Source organism: Cinclus cinclus, chromosome 11 (assembly GCF_963662255.1).
Source record: "Cinclus cinclus chromosome 11, bCinCin1.1, whole genome shotgun sequence".
NCBI lineage: Eukaryota > Metazoa > Chordata > Aves > Passeriformes > Cinclidae > Cinclus > Cinclus cinclus.
Genome location: NC_085056.1, coordinates 18,895,163 through 18,911,488, shown reverse-complemented (window position 1 = coordinate 18,911,488; position 16,326 = coordinate 18,895,163). Strand labels below are relative to the sequence as shown.

Here is a 16,326-nt window from a genome sequence, read left to right as displayed (position 1 = left end):
CTTAACATGATTTTTATTTTGCAGAGAAGATACATCTGCATGAAAGGGATTCACAGGTTCTGATAACTGAAACCATAGAGCAACCAAGAGGATGGCACCAGTGAAAACTCTTGTTTTGCACTACCAAAGCCTTATCAGCTAGAAGTTCTCTACAGGCAGACACCACAGAATATCCATGGCCATTCAATTCACAGCATATGAGGAAAGTACCAAATTCACACCAATTGGTGTCAGTTATTGTGGTTTTGGCATTTATCATTAAGAACAGAGTGCAAGCTTATTCTGCATAGGTTATAAGTATGGGTTGGCAGTGAAACAGGGCACTACCACTGGGGAAGACTCCTCACAACAGCAAAAAAAGCACATTCAGGTCCTCACAGCCTTGTCTAAAATGCATTAAAACTACCCAGGTGGGTATTCTGCAAACAGAATAGAATCAAAGTTATTTGACCTAAAACCAGAAGGTCCTTAAACTATTTAAACAGAGCATAATCAAACTGCAATTGAGCTGGGAACTTCTACTGCTCTCCTGATTTTACGCAAGTGTTAAGAGGCAATTTCTACCTGGTGCAGCCAATTAGTTGAAAAATTAGCAAGAAATAAAACAATATTTGAAAGATACTTAATGATTTACAAGACTTCCAAAGTACACACAAGATTACTGCTGAAAGAGCAAAATCTAGAAAGCCCATTAAAGAAAAGCCCAACTGGAAACAGGGGGGGGGGGAAAGAGAACCAGTAAAGTTAGCTCCAACTCCATGCTTGAGCCAGAATAATTGTAAACCTCAAAGAAGAACACAATAGTTCATGTGAACCAGTCTAAAATCAACACTTCACAAGCCACATGTGAGAACCTGCCTGGGTATAGAACAAATGCATAAAAAATAAGCTCTGGTAGTAAGCTCAGGTACTATACCTGACAGAAGTGTTTCATTTTGTCCAACACTTTGTTTACTTCTGGAACAACATCCTTCCCATCCACAAGGATTGGCACATTGGAGCGATTTCTCAGAGCAATGTGAAGCACAGCTCGATTCTGAAACAAGGGCAAAATATCAAGATGAAGCTCTTTCCAAATTACACCCCAGGGCCTCAGATGCCTCACCGGAAGGCAGTACAATCATCAAGACTTAAAAATCCTTTAGATTAACTGGGATTAGTATAGCAGTATTTTCAGAGTGTGCACACACAGCGGCAGCTACCTCAGTCACCCTCTCACTTCAGACTCAATGCAGGGGGGCTTACAACAGCACAATATGCAAAGTAGTAGTTGACTCGGGGGGAAAAAAAGGTTCAAAATCCCTTTAAAGGCACTTAGACTGAAATTCAGAATTCAGCAATATTCACAATGCAGTGATCTTTATTTTGGCATGCTTTAGGTATACAAAAATGAAATAATTTCTTATTGATGACAATACTAAAAAATCAATTACAACAAGCAGCTGAAGTTATTTTCTCAGGCATTTTCTCAATTATCCTAAGTAGCCTTTGTTTCTTCCTCCATTAAATAATTTAAACATTTGACAACAAAAGATACAATAACCACACCCCACTATCCATAGCCCACAATTAAATGTTGCCTGAACACTTGCACACCAAACATGTAGGTATGGTTGTGCTACAAGACAAAAATCTCTTAGCATGCACAATTTTTAGTGACTTCTTCACAGTTACACATAAGCCAAACCACCGAAACCTGGCCTGTGGTTCGGCTGTTTAAGAGCTTAACAGTTGTAATCCAGAATGAAGGAATTAGTCAATACTAACAAACAAATTTAAATTAAATTAGTCTGCTCTACCTCACTTTCTTACTACAATGAGAGGCATTGTGAGACAAAGACAACACAGACAATATAAACTGTGAGGTTATAACTTAAATATCAAATTCTAATCCAAAAGTCATGGAGCTTGTGGTTACTGACTTGGAATACAAAAACCCTCTTCTACTTGCTAATTGAAGTATACCCACTCAAATTTGGGGTGAACAGAGAAATTTTTTTTGCAGCACTCAGCAATGGAATAGTATTCGGTAAGTACTGTTTGCTGTCAGCTAGAAGGATGCTTTGCCCAATCAAGAGCAGGCCTACTTGACCTGATCTCTATGGTTCAGCAGAAGTATTCTCTGAACACCATGCAGGCTATGAAGACTGTCCCATGATGAGTGGTCAGATGAGTTACCTTGTAATGCTCTTTGTACCATATCAAGCACCAAGTTTTACCTTGTCTGGGACAAACACCTGGCAGTGACACACATGGGTGCATTATAAAGAACTTCCACATAAGCACTCAATATGCAGCCAATGCCTGCAGCACCAAATACAGACAAGTCTAAAATACTTCAGACAAATATCCAAAGAATGTTCTAAAGTAGATCAAGAGCAGTGGACAAGTCAGTTCTTGCCATCAAGAAGCTCCCTTTGTCTTACTGCTTTAGGTTTACTCATGCTGTTTGAGAGCATCCTGCTTAACATCTCACCATTTCACACTGTTCACATGCTACTGCTCCAGAGCCAAATCAACCTGATTTGATATTCTATACAAACAGAAAAATTAGGCAAACTCCATCTAAATCAACGTCTGAATTGGAAAGAAGTAACTGAGAAACAGCCTGATAAGAGGTGTTTCTAGACTTACAAGATACCTGAAGTGGTGTCAAGACAGTAGGAAAAGAGGGAGCTAGCAGCAGAAACCGAACATGTTAGCATTTGATATTGTGTTTAGGTGCTTTCTGTGAAAGCTGCACCCTTCTGAGACTTCAACTGCTACACCTGCTCTCACCATATAGCGAAGAGCTCCATCATATGTAGTCAGAAATGGGCAGTGACAGGCAGTACCAGACAAAACAACTCTCCAGACAGATTTAAGACTCCTCACCCTCTTTCCCTGCTTTCTTCAGTAGCTGTATTTGCAAATTGAAGGCATTAACACAGAAGGAACTGGAACCATTCCTCTAGTGAAACCGTATGTTTCTGTGTGTCTTCTTACAAACATGAATCATTCACAAACAATATGATGTCCAAGAGCTGAGTTAATTTAAGCAAACAGCTTGTGCAATAGCTAAATCATTCAATAGCCAAGTCAAAGGAAATACTGGTTTCTCTGAATTTGCCTCAAACATACTAAGTAGCCTTGATTTTCAATGCAGATTAATCAAACTCACTGTACTGTTGAGTTCCCAGTTTTCATCCTATTTTTAATATCAGAAAAAGTACAGTTGGCTTTCTATATGTTTTAGTAAAGATTTTACCATAACTACAACCTTCAGATTTACAAAAAGAAGGTATTCATCCTCCTACTGAAATACATAGCTGATTTCCCAAGACTGTTTATAGTCTTAACTGTTAAATGTACCCAAAGACAAGCAGCATCACAGCTGAAAGCAGGTGGTCTTACACAATCCTCCCTCACACCCTCTAGGCAGTTTACTAAGCTTTATGAACACTAATGGCAGGCAAAAGCATGTAAGGGATACCTAGAATGCAATACTCTGCTCCATGCCCTTTTCAAGGTCTAACTCTTCTTTCTCCCCACAAAAGAGGGAAGAGAAGAAAAAAAACCCACCAAAATCTAAAATAAGATGTACTGAAGGAGGTTTTATTAGTAAGAGCTGTAAAATGTCCTCTAAGTAGTGCAGCAAACATCACAACCACTCAGGATTTCAAAGGGGTAGTTAAACTAAGTTTTTTTCAAGACTCTGCTTACACAGATGAACACCAATAATACACAGGCACAACTAAAGTAGAAAGAACCATGGACAGAAATAGCCTTACCTCAGTGAAGTTGATCTTCTCTCCACTAAACATGCGCTCTCTGGCACTTTCCACACCCCTCGACTTTGCCTGAGAAAGGTAAATATAGATTCCTCTTAAAATAGTGGAAGTCAAGAAGACATGCATTATGAAGGTCCAGCTACATTTAAGAGTATGAACACTGAACACAAGACAGAGAAACAAATTATGATAGATTTAAAAGATCAACTAGATTCTAGGTTGAAAAAATTGTCTCTCCTTTTTAAAAGGAGGTCTTTCAACACAGATGTGCATTGAAAAACAGCTTTGTAACTCGGGGTTAGATGACAATGCAAGAACTTGCATCCTGCCAAGACTTATAAACAGATGCCTTTTACCTTGTATGTTAGCTAATGTCTATAAACAGTGCTAGAATATTGAGTTGCAGCTAAAAACTTTTGTTTATTAATGCAAGAGTTTCAATAGTTACCAGTTCCATCAGCATTTTCATCACTTCTTCTGTAACAAGGTTCTTGGAGTAATCCAGTAAGATATCCCCATGGTCAGTATTCAAGGTCAAGCTGTTAAAATCAACAGGTTGTTTAATTGCACATTCCCGAGGGGTTTTAATCAAGACAACGGTAACTTCACTATAGATTAGAAAATAACAGGAATCCTAATTAGACTGAGTTAGTAAAGAAGATATGAGTGACCAATTTCCCCAACAAGTTTCATGAAATGACTTTTTTTGAAAACCATGTTTTTCAACAATCTGAATTAGTGTCCACTTTCTGCTTTTGAAAACCCAAATACAATGAAGTATATTTGACACATAGTTGGACAATCACATACTGTTTCCATTGAGCCACCAGCATTCTCTAACAATAATTAGCTTTTTCCTTATGTATTACCAGTAAAGCGTTTGTCACATTCTTCTGCTGCTGAAAAATTAAACTGTCTTCCTATAGGTCCTGTCATTCTTTCATACAGAGTCTTGAACAAGTCTAATTAAAAAAAACTATACAACATCATGAACAGAAACATTGTCAACCAATACGCAGAATTAAAGCCCATTTGTTCGTGGTTTACTCTAGCAGTCCTCATCAAGTCAGTGGAGGTGTCCAAATTACTTAATAAGTGATCTGCAAGCTACAGCCTAATCCTTCAGAACACAGGCACCTGTAAGTTCACATCAGAGGAAACAGAAATGGTAGCCCAGCAGAAACCAAGTGAGCCCATTTGTAATTACTATCCTTGTACCTATGTCATAGGTTCTATAGTTCCTCTAGTCCTTTACAATATTGGTTTTTTTATCAATTTCTTCTCTGCAATAACTTCCAAACAAATTTATACAATTTCTCTAACTGAAGAGCTGAATTCTGTAAGTAAGGCTTGGATAAAAGCACATTTTACTCTCCCTGTTGCTCCACACAACCCTCACAGGAAATAGTAGCCACCTAAATCCTCAGTGTTTCTGCCTTGTTCACTGTCTCATCTGCTTTTTCTTTCTCAATACCTGAACACAGAAACATATTCTTATTTTAGCCACTACATATGCCAGAGACTTCACAGGGACACGCAACAGCATAATTGTTATTCATACACAACATGACAGAGCAGGCAAGACTCTTCAAAGGAAGAATGGAGCTGAACTTGCAATAACAGTAAAAACCAGCAAGGCCTTAACATTTCAGTGGTTTCACTTACTGTTAACTTCATTAACTGTTCATTAACAGTAACATCATTTTTGTGGTCTTAAAGTAAAGAGGTGAATAAGGAAAGGAAGGCAGCTTCAAGCACAGTCTTAGGACCATGTTTCTTTAATACATGAGAACACAGACAAGCAAGGAAAAGCAGTATCAGGGCTGTTAAGCACCCTTCCCTTCAGCAGGCTCCTGAAACCCTGACCATCCAGCACTAGGACCCCTGGGATATGGCTAGTTAATGGAAAGACTGGACCTACCACAATTGTAACTTGGATACAGCACAGAAAAAAATAAGAACAAGTCTTTGATATTTGATGCAATTTACTTACAGACATCTCAGATTTGAGCACATTTCACTAATGATACAAGAAGACCATTAGCATACTAATACTTTTCCAGTTTAGAGAAGCAGAACTCTTGAAATTCTCATTCTATATTAAACTGCAGAGGACAGCTTCTCCCCATGTTCTGTCCACAAAGCAAAGGATTCCATGTTTACCTGACATGTCTTCCACCTACAACTCATTATGTCACATATATTAATGAAATCAATCTCACTAGACCTAGAAGACAAAATATCTCATGAAATTATGGCTGGATTCAAGCCACTGTTTATTTGATGAAACTGCAGAAATGTGCTACCCAAGACTTTTCAGGCAAACCCAAATCAAGTAATAGTTACCAGATTTAACTTCCCACACACAAGGTGGAGCACACTGTGTACAATGTAATCCTGTGTTGAGCCCTTTTCACAAGGGATCCATCCACCCTTTAAGAGCAGCCCCAAAGCCTGCAGCTGAGCTGTATTCTGCCCAAGTGCCCACTCTGCAATGCAGCAGCTCGTGGCAGTGCTGCTCAGGGTGGACAAGAGCCTTGTCACGTAAGCCACAGCCACTTCTAAGTGATGCAGCCCTTAACCTGCAGCATCTCAATGATTTCATCTCCCATCACATTTTCCATTTACACTGGTGGCTCCTATCCTTGATAATGGAGTGTCAGCAGGAGTGCCTTCTTGCACTTGCTATCTGCATCAGGAGTACATACCTTTGACAACAGCCAGGTATGTCTTACCTGCTGAGTTTTATGATGGCAGCATCATATCTGTCCTAACTCTTTCAAAACCAGCAGTTCCCAGTGAACAACCCATGCTGATAAAAGTTCCAGTTCCTACCCGACCTTACCACACCACCTTGGGTGGTTAAGAAGGCAAAGATCTCAGAGGTGTGACTACACTCCTTATCAGGAGAACAGGATGTGCAAATTCTGAACTAGGAAAAAAAGGACAAAAGCAAGAAAGGATCTTCTGCACATATACACTTGATATGACGTAGTGAGTGAATGTAAGGCTCTTAAAATATTAAATAGATACTTGTGCCCAGATATAAAATATACCTATTAGAAACTATTCACACCAGTCTGAAATGCCTCCAGAACCAGCATCAGGAAGCACTTTCACCCGAGTCAATTCTTGTATTCCTTCTAAAGGAAGGGAGTCAATGATTTTACAACATCTAGCAGAACTGAAAGATATTCATAAATTTTAATTTATGAGGGAAGTTGCAAACTGCACAGAGCCATGCAGCCAAAGGACTACTTGGGTTTCCAACAGATTCTCCTGCTGATCTGGCTCAGAGTGGCCAGCACTGGTAAGAGTACCAGTGAAGCTGTCAGCTCTGTAATTGTACTTTGCTATGAGGAAGTTTTCCTAGACTAGAAAGAGACTGCTTATCAGGAAACAGGACTGAAATAATTAAAATAAATAAAGGATTAAGATGAATTAAGTAATCTTAAAACACTTCAACTATTGACTTATGGGGCAGCACAAAAAGACATGAATTAGGGGACCTACTTGAAATAAATAACCTCAGTAAAGACCATTTCACCAAAAAAAACTTCTGGAGATAAGGAAAAGTTGCAATGAGAACTAAGTCTGTCACTGAGAATGTAGCAGATTGAATAAGATCAATTTCTGAACAATATAAAAAGTCCTGTTAAAAGGGCCAAGTGAAGTCAGTACTCCAAAAATTTAGCATACTTTCTCCATCGAGGCAAATGATATTTTATCTCTCATATACTGATATGCAGGCCTTCAAATACAATCTCAAATTACAATGTAAGAATTTTTTAATGAGCTCAAAAAAGGGGAAAAAAATCCTCTAGGCAGGACGATAATGAAAAGCTTGTTGCACGCAACAAGTTTTATCACAACACTCTAGAACGGAGGCTCAGTTTATCTCTATTACTCAGGCTCACTTTAAAACTCAAATCTGGGATGCATCTCATAATATTAGACTTTTCTAACTACTGCTATAGTACAACCAGGTAACCGTACACGTGCCCTCTCAGCATGGTCTCCAGCCTACAAAAAATACACATCCCACTTCACAAGATGAAGGCGCTGAACGCTATCACGATGCTTCCACTTGTTACTTCCTCCTCCATGCGCTGCAAGGCATTTTCTGCAGCAGCGATGGCGTGAGGAGAGGGGGGGGGGGGGGGCAAAACCTCCTCACCAGCCCCGCTGCCCGTCTCAGGGCAGGGTCGTACGGGAGGAGTGGGCTCCCAGAGACGCGCGGCCCCTCGCGATTCTATCGCGGAGCTTATCATGACTAAGCACGGGGTGCGAGAAGCTGCGAATGCCGCCCCACAGTGCGGCTGTGCGAGCGCAGCAGGCGCTGTGCTGCCCGGCACGTACCCTGCTGCAAGGATGAGTCAAGGGCAGGCGGCGCGGCCGCCCCTCGGGGGCTGCGAGGAGCTCCCCCCGCCCCCGGCCCGGGCCCCCAGCGGCGCTGCCGGCCCATGTGCCCGGGCCGCCATCGGCCTCGCACCGCCCGGCGCGGCCCCGCCGCGGCGGGCACGGCAGCGCGGGTCGTGCACCACCCGCTCCCTGCCGGCCCCGCTGCCGCCCGGGGCGGGGAGCGAGCGGAGCGGGGCCACGCCGGCCCCGTCCGCCCGGGCCCGGCCATACCGCACCGCACCGCACCGCGCCCCTCCCGCCCAGCGCGGCCGCGGCCCCGGGCCTCGTACGCAGCAACAGCCCGGGAGCGGCAGCCCCCGGGGCCGCGGGGCCTCCGGTCTCACCTAAACTTCTGGAAGCGATCCTTGTCCGCCTCGAAGAGCTGCCTCAGGACGAGCTTGGAAGAGTTGGCCTTGTGCCACTCCACCAGCTTCTTGAAATGCGGGTCGCCGGACAGCGCCATGTCCGCGGGACTAGCAAGGAAAGCGGAATGAACTGAGCAAAGCGAATGGAGCGCTCACCGCCGCTTCCGCTTTTATAGCGGCTACGCGGCCTCCTGCGGCCGCCCCGCCCCGGCAGAGCCCGGCCCTGCCCGGCCCCCTCCCCTCCCTCCGCCGTGGGATTCCCTCCGTGCCGCGCCAGACGCGGAGGAGGGGCCGCAGGTCCCTGAGCAGGGGCGGTAGCGGCGGGCACCGGAGCCGGAGCCGAGCCTGAGGCCGGAGCTGGGGCCCAAGGAACGCGCAGCGCTCCCGGTTGTACCTCCCGTGTGGGGGAATCGCGGTGTCCCCGTCTCGGCACAGCGCTCCCGGGGGCCACTGCCCGCCCCCGGCTGTGTGCGGCCGCTGCTCGTGCGGGTGCACGGGGAAAATGGCGTCCCTTGTCGGGCTGGTTTTACCCCGGGGCTGGGAGGCGGCCTCAGCACCAGGTGGGGACAGGGCTGCGGGAAATCCGGGGTGCCGTCCTGTGTGCCAGCCCCCTGTCCGTGTCCCTGTGTGCCGGCCCCCTGTCCGTGTCCCTGTGTGCCAGCCCCCTGTCTGTGTCCCTGAGTGCCAGATCCCTTCCCGTGTCCCTGGGTGCCAGGCCCCTTCCCGTGTCCCTGGGTGCCCGATCCCTTCCCGTGTCCCTGGGTGCCCGGCCCCTTCCCGTGTCCCTGGGTGCCCGGCCCCTTCCCGTGTCCCTGGGTGCCAGGCCCCTTCCCGTGTCCCTGGGTGCCCGATCCCTTCCCGTGTCCCTGGGTGCCCGATCCCTTCCCGTGTCCCTGGGTGCCAGGCCCCTTCCCGTGTCCCTGGGTGCCAGATCCCTTCCCGTGTCCCTGGGTGCCCGATCCCTTCCCGTGTCCCTGGGTGCCAGGCCCCTTCCCGTGTCCCTGGGTGCCCGGCCCCTTCCCGTGTCCCTGGGTGCCCGGCCCCTTCCCGTGTCCCTGGGTGCCAGGCCCCTTCCCGTGTCCCTGGGTGCCAGATCCCTGTCCGTGTCCCTGGGTGCCCGATCCCTTCCCGTGTCCCTGGGTGCCCGGCCCCGTCCCGTGTCCCTGGGTGCCAGGCCCCTTCCCGTGTCCCTGGGTGCCAGATCCCTTCCCGTGTCCCTGGGTGCCCGATCCCTTCCCGTGTCCCTGGGTGCCAGGCCCCTTCCCGTGTCCCTGGGTGCCAGATCCCTGTCCGTGTCCCTGGGTGCCAGATCCCTTCCCGTGTCCCTGAGTGCCAGGCCCCTTCCCGTGTCCCTGGGTGCCCGGCCCCTTCCCGTGTCCCTGGGTGCCAGGCCCCTTCCCGTGTCCCTGGGTGCCAGATCCCTGTCCGTGTCCCTGGGTGCCAGATCCCTTCCCGTGTCCCTGAGTGCCAGATCCCTTCCCGTGTCCCTGGGTGCCAGGCCCCTTCCCGTGTCCCTGGGTGCCCGATCCCTTCCCGTGTCCCTGGGTGCCCGGCCCCGTCCCGTGTCCCTGGGTGCCAGATCCCTTCCCGTGTCCCTGGGTGCCCGATCCCTTCCCGTGTCCCTGAGTGCCAGGCCCCTTCCCGTGTCCCTGGGTGCCCGGCCCCTTCCCGTGTCCCTGGGTGCCAGATCCCTTCCCGTGTCCCTGGGTGCCAGATCCCTTCCCGTGTCCCTGAGTGCCAGATCCCTGTCCGTGTCCCTGGGTGCCCGGCCCCTTCCCGTGTCCCTGGGTGCCAGGCCCCTTCCCGTGTCCCTGGGTGCCCGGCCCCTTCCCGTGTCCCTGGGTGCCAGGCCCCTTCCCGTGTCCCTGGGTGCCAGATCCCTGTCCGTGTCCCTGGGTGCCAGATCCCTTCCCGTGTCCCTGGGTGCCAGATCCCTGTCCGTGTCCCTGAGTGCCAGATCCCTGTCCGTGTCCCTGGGTGCCAGATCCCTGTCCATGTCCCTGGGTGCCCGATCCCTTCCCGTGTCCCTGGGTGCCCGATCCCTTCCCGTGTCCCTGGGTGCCAGATCCCTGTCTGTGTCCCTGGGTGCCCGATCCCTGTCCGTGTCCCTGAGTGCCAGGCCCCTTCCCGTGTCCCTGGGTGCCAGATCCTTGTCCGTGTCCCTGGGTGCCAGATCCCTTCCCGTGTCCCTGGGTGCCCGATCCCTTCCCGTGTCCCTGGGTGCCAGATCCCTGTCTGTGTCCCTGGGTGCCAGGCCCCTTCCCGTGTCCCTGGGTGCCAGATCCCTGTCCGTGTCCCTGGGTGCCAGGCCCCTTCCCGTGTCCCTGGGTGCCCGATCCCTGTCCGTGTCCCTGGGTGCCAGGCCCCTTCCCGTGTCCCTGGGTGCCCGATCCCTTCCCGTGTCCCTGGGTGCCAGGCCCCTTCCCATGTCCCTGGGTGCCAGGCCCCTTCCCGTGTCCCTGGGTGCCCGATCCCTTCCCATGTCCCTGTGTGCCAGCCCCCTCTCCGTGTCCCTGTTGCCCTCATCCCTGCCTGCTGCCCTGTCCACCACACCTGGCTGAGCTCTGGGCAGGCCAGGGCAGGCAGAGCAGCAGCTGTGCCATCCTTGGGGGCAAAAGCTGTTCTGGGCATAAAGCAGGATGTTGTTTAAACAGGGGTGTATAAAGGAGTTTGTCAAATTCCGGAGATTGCATTCTGCAGCTTAGGGGAGCAAATCCCAGTGAAATAATGTTTTAATTACCTAAGTCCTTTTATGGACATGGGTCCAAATCGGAGTCACAGAGCATGAACTTGACTCGGAGCACTAAAATCACAGCCAAAGTCTTAATCTGAAGGTTCAGCCTCTTGTCCTTGCTGCAAAGCAAAAAATCATTTGTGATTGATCCTTAACAAAAGTCCTTCTATACCTCAGTCTCGTTTCTAAGGTTTGCTTTTTCAGACTTAAAAGAACTGTTTAATGGACCACAACATTTTTCTTCAGCAAAATAAATCTTAATCACTTGATATATTCTCAGGGTTTTTTTTTACATTTTTCGAGGCCGTTCTCAGCCTTGCCAGTCATAGGTTTGGATAACTTTGCCAAGACAAAGCTGCTTCTTTCATGCCACCCAAATCTACCTGGCCATTTCTCAGTGCATGTGGTTCCCTGCATGCCTTCATGTAAGGCAGGAAAATAAAATGACAAAAATTAAACTTCGGAGTTGATTCCATAGAGGAGAACACAAGTCCCCAGTAAGTCTTTAAGAAGACATATCATGCACACTGCCCTGTCACCTTTACATATTTTCCTTCCTATCCAAAACCTTTAGGATAAAACCGTGAATAATCAATCACAGACTCCTGTTCAGTAGGAACTGCAACCCAGTTGTAACCTGCGGTGCAAAGTTCTTGGGCTTAATAAATATTTCCTATTAGTCACAGGGAGGGAACAAACACCCTTTAAAAAAATGTTAATCTTACTGACAGTATTTGATATGCAGCCATGAAACATTCCTGACTCACCTGTCAGATTTTACTCAAATCAGGGGAAGCAGAACTCAGTAAAGTGTTCTTTCCACATCCCTATCAAATCCAGGAATCTTATACACACATTTTCCCAATCTTCTCTGCTCTTATTAGCAGCAGGCATTATTCTCAGAGCACTTTCTCCTCTTTCTACTGATCAGCCAAAGGCCTGCCACATTTACATAGTAAATTCTGTGGGTCCTCCCAGCTATCCTGTTGTTCTAAAAATGATGATGATGTCTCAATTTTTCATCAGCTTTTCCACCTTTATTATTTCAAAACTGGTCATTTCTATCCTGCCTTCCGCTGTAAAATTTGGATGGTGTCTGGGCTGTTAACTCTCTTCATGTTCAGGATTTCACAGACAGGTTACAAGACCTGCTAAAAGGTCTTTCAACAATTCTTAGTTCCTCATTCATTACTATACTTCTCTTTTCTGGCCGCTTTTCCACTTTCTTTCTAAACTACAGAGCCACATTAGCTTCTTACTATCTGGCCACAAGAATTGTTGTTATTGGAATAGTTCTTTCCCTTTTCATACAAAATATTAATCCTGTGGCCTTGTGCAGCACAACTGCTCAACTGTATGTCAGTCCAAGTCTGAATTTTAACTAATTCATTTTTGACTGAGACACATGTGTCAATTTTGTTTCCCCTTCCCTGTCTTCTTTTATCATAGTCCTTGCACTACTTGAATTATCTCAAAATTCTCCATATCTTAAACCTCAAAGATCTTCAAGTTTATCTAACCCAATCCCAAAGTAAACAGGATTTTGTTAACATTACATCTCAAGTCTGCAAGCAATCTGATCCTTAATTGTATCTGTGTAAGAATTTATAGGTTCAGGTAATCAGTAAGGTAATTGATAATCTATTGATTCTCGTTCACGGTAGGGACAAGCTGTGACATCCCAGCCTGGCTACCAATTTACCTTCTAGGACACTGATTTTGTTACCAATAACTAATATGCCTGCTGCTCAGATAATGTATATTCCATTCTCTTTCTTTTGTAACATTTTATTCTAAGATTTTGAGATATTCTTTCTCATTTCGATAACCTTAAATTATATAAATTGTTGTTCATTCATATTTTCTTTCCTTAGACTGCCTCCTTTGGTTCCAGCACTTTCTTATTTCTTCTCTTTTTCCCCTAGAATGCAGAGAGTTTGAGAGTTCAAACTATTCCTGCAGCAGACTATGCAAATTTTATAACATATGAGGAAGATAACCAGGCCAAGGTCCTGATTCTAGTTCTGAAAGAGCACAGGACAAGGTTTGCAGCAGTTCCAGGAACTGCTTGTCTCTCTGTAAGCTGTGCAGCAGCTGAGCACCACAGGGACAGCAAGGCCTTGTCCCCAGTGAAAGCACCAATTAATTCATTGTGGAGGTCCAGGGAAGGTTTGGGCTGGGTGTTCAGCAGTTGAGCCAGCTGTTCCTTTGACAGCTGAGAGCTGTCACACCGATTTCCCTCAGGATTAATTTTAAGGCAGCTCTGATGTAGATGGAAGTGGTAATATAAAGCAATCCCTTATCTCATGGAAGGCAGAGTGTGAACACTGTGGTGCTTCAGCTCCTGCAGGACAAGCCACTGAAACACATTCCCATTCCAGAAAAGGCCAAAGGCTTCCATAGCAAGGGGTGACACCCTTTGGGGCTGAGAAAGGGCATTTCAGTAAAGGATATTCTGTAATTGATGGAGATCAATTTTGTGCCGATAGGGTACAGTGGTGGATTTACCATTCCACAAATGACAGCTTCTATTAACAACAGCTGCACAATGACCTACTTATAAAAAAGACAAGTGAAAATTCCATTTTGGAAGACAGCTGCCTAGAAATTAATATTTCCAAATTAATGTGGATAGCCTAAATACTACTGCCTCAGGCACTTATGCCAGAAAGGTTAAGTAGCACGTTTAATAGATAATCTCTGTGATTAATTTATCAGAAAGAACCAAGTGGCTAATTTCCCCTAATTGAAATTTTCTGGCATGATAAAAAATTTTCATATATAATTCCACTTCCTTTTAAGTCCATTGTACTAACTTATTATACAAAAGCAAACAAAACTGTGGTCTCAAATTCTGCTTTCTTCTTCCAGTAATGGAACAAAATACTTGCATGGATACATAGAAAGTAATAGAATGGATTCTCCTGAGGACTGACAATAAAAAAGGGATCAAACATTCAAATCCAATCCCTGGTTTCAAAGACAAAAAAGGACCAGATTTGCAGAGCTCTGGGACAAACCTGGCTGCAGCTGGCTGTGGGGAGTTGGGTGGACTAGGGCTCACTGAGAGCACTTGGGAGGGATTGGAGCAGCTGTGGGGCAAAAGCACAGAGCAACCCCAGGTCAGGGGGCTGTGTCACTGCACCGACTCACAAATACTTGAGCTGCTGCTCTATACCTACATTTTAAAGTATTTCTAATCAAGTAAGTGTCCTGCATTTTCAAAGTTGGGATGTCTTGCAAGGAGAGGTGAAAGTGGTTATCTTTTTTGTTCTGCTTTTACTCAGAGTTAGGATTGAATGCTCAAGAGGCGGATTTCTTGTTCGGACTTGGTTGTTTATTAAATCTTAGTTAAAGTGCAGTGAGTTATTTAGTACTTCTAGCTATTAAGCCAAAAGTGAGAAAATGGAGGTGTATGTAGTTAGTTACAAGGTCTTTTAAAGGCTAACTATCCAGTTAAGAGCTAACATCTATATTATTTATACTTGTGACCCAATAACCAAACACTTGTGACCCACACCGTGGTACTTACTATACAATCTAAAAACTACTACCTGAAATCATGAAGAAGAAGGAACAAGAAGGAAGAAAGAGCCAACTCCCAAGAACTCCATCTTGTCCCATACCTATTACTATATTCTAAAACCCCAAATTCCAAACCCTTCACTATGTGAAATCACACACTTCTATTTAACTACACACCAGTGACTCTATCACTCAAATTTGTAAGTTTGAAACTCCCAGGCTTCAGGGTTCCAACAGAGAGGGAATATTTTTTTTGAGACTGTGATGTTCAGATACAAACTCCTCTTCAGATGTGGTCCAGAGGGAGCAAACTTTATGCTAAGCACAGATAGGAGGAAATTGCTCTGAATTTAACTTTGCTAGGTAAATCAGTTAGACAACGTGAGGGGTAAAAGAAAAGGGTACCTGGCGCATGAAACAGTGGAGGAAACTTGCAAAGGGAAAAGTCATATGGGTCTTATACAGAACAGAGAATAACAGTTACCCATTTCCTTTGGGCCACGCGGTGATTTGTGTGTGGAAAATGTCATGTACTGTAAGATCAATGTCTCCATTATATCCATGTTGCCATTTTTGTTCCCAGGCTTGTCTTTTCAGAATACTTTCAAAGTCTTTCTTGGTGGTCAGGAGATCAACCACAGGTGGTGCTAACTTTGGTTAAGGCTCCCACTGCTCATTCTGACTGTATTGTGTTGCTTGTCCATTGTAATTAATTTCTGTATAAAATAATTGTTTGGTTCTAGTAACTGTGTGGTTCATATGGTCCTCATAAGGACTTTTGATTCATTAGATAAAAGAAAATTTTGTCATGCCCAGGTTTAGGAAAAATAGATATTGGTGGATCTTGTACAGTGTTCAGCACCTCCAGGACTTTGAATTCGCTGTCCAGGTGCTTGGCACTCGTGACACTTTCTGCAGAGCAGTTCCGTGTGGCAGTGCTGAGAAAGTGAACCTCGGCCCGGTTCTCTGACAGGTTCCTGGTGAGTCACTGGAACTGGGACTCCACACGCCCAATCCCAAGTCTTGCTCCACATCTTTCGTACTTAAAAGTACAGCTGTCGATCAGATTCGTGATAGGTAAACATGTCTTGGCTAGACATGTGTTTTTAACACGCTTTTTATCTATCTCAGGTTTTACAGGTTCTAAAACTCGTGCAGAGAAGTTCTGCAGATAACACTTTCTCTTTTCCCCCTCGGAGGGGTGGGGGATTCTTAAATATTCCTGTTACATACCTGCCGGTGCCCGCAGACTTTGCCCTGGGAAGCAGCTCCCGGTGTGGAGGAGGGTGTGAACAGTGCGAGCGGAGCTGGAGCCCCGGGCCCGCTGTCCGGCCCAGCCGTGCCCGGCAGCGCGGGGCAATTCCCGCCGGGAAAACGCCGCCTCCCGGGAGCGGCCGACGGGAATCGCTCCCAGGGAGCCGGGGGAGCTCGGGAGCGCCGAGTGCGGGAGCGCAGGGTGCGGAGTGTAGCGTGCGGGGATGTCGAGCGCGGGGCGCGGAGTGCGGGAGTGTGGAGGTGCGGTGTAGAGTGA

At 46.5% G+C, this 16,326-nt stretch overlaps 2 protein-coding genes across 2 annotated transcripts in view; one reads left to right on the top strand and one right to left on the bottom strand.

Moving 5' to 3' along the window:
• GPI (glucose-6-phosphate isomerase) overlaps positions 1-8,640 on the bottom strand; it is a 21,522-nt gene extending 12,882 nt beyond the window's left edge. The window contains exons 1-4 of the mRNA XM_062499874.1: positions 8,516-8,640; positions 4,219-4,309; positions 3,771-3,839; positions 917-1,036 (exon numbers count right to left, since the gene is read on the bottom strand). Of these exons, the coding sequence (XP_062355858.1) occupies positions 917-1,036; positions 3,771-3,839; positions 4,219-4,309; positions 8,516-8,634 (399 nt within the window). The 5' untranslated portion in view covers positions 8,635-8,640. The remainder of the gene's footprint in view (positions 1-916; positions 1,037-3,770; positions 3,840-4,218; positions 4,310-8,515) is intronic.
• LOC134048145 (collagen alpha-1(I) chain-like) lies at positions 8,633-16,326 on the top strand. Its single transcript, XM_062499743.1, has 5 exons — positions 8,633-8,647; positions 8,972-9,096; positions 9,198-11,043; positions 13,196-13,279; positions 16,045-16,326. The coding sequence occupies exons 1-5, from the start codon at positions 8,633-8,635 to the stop codon at positions 16,324-16,326; spliced, it is 2,352 nt and encodes a 783-aa protein (XP_062355727.1).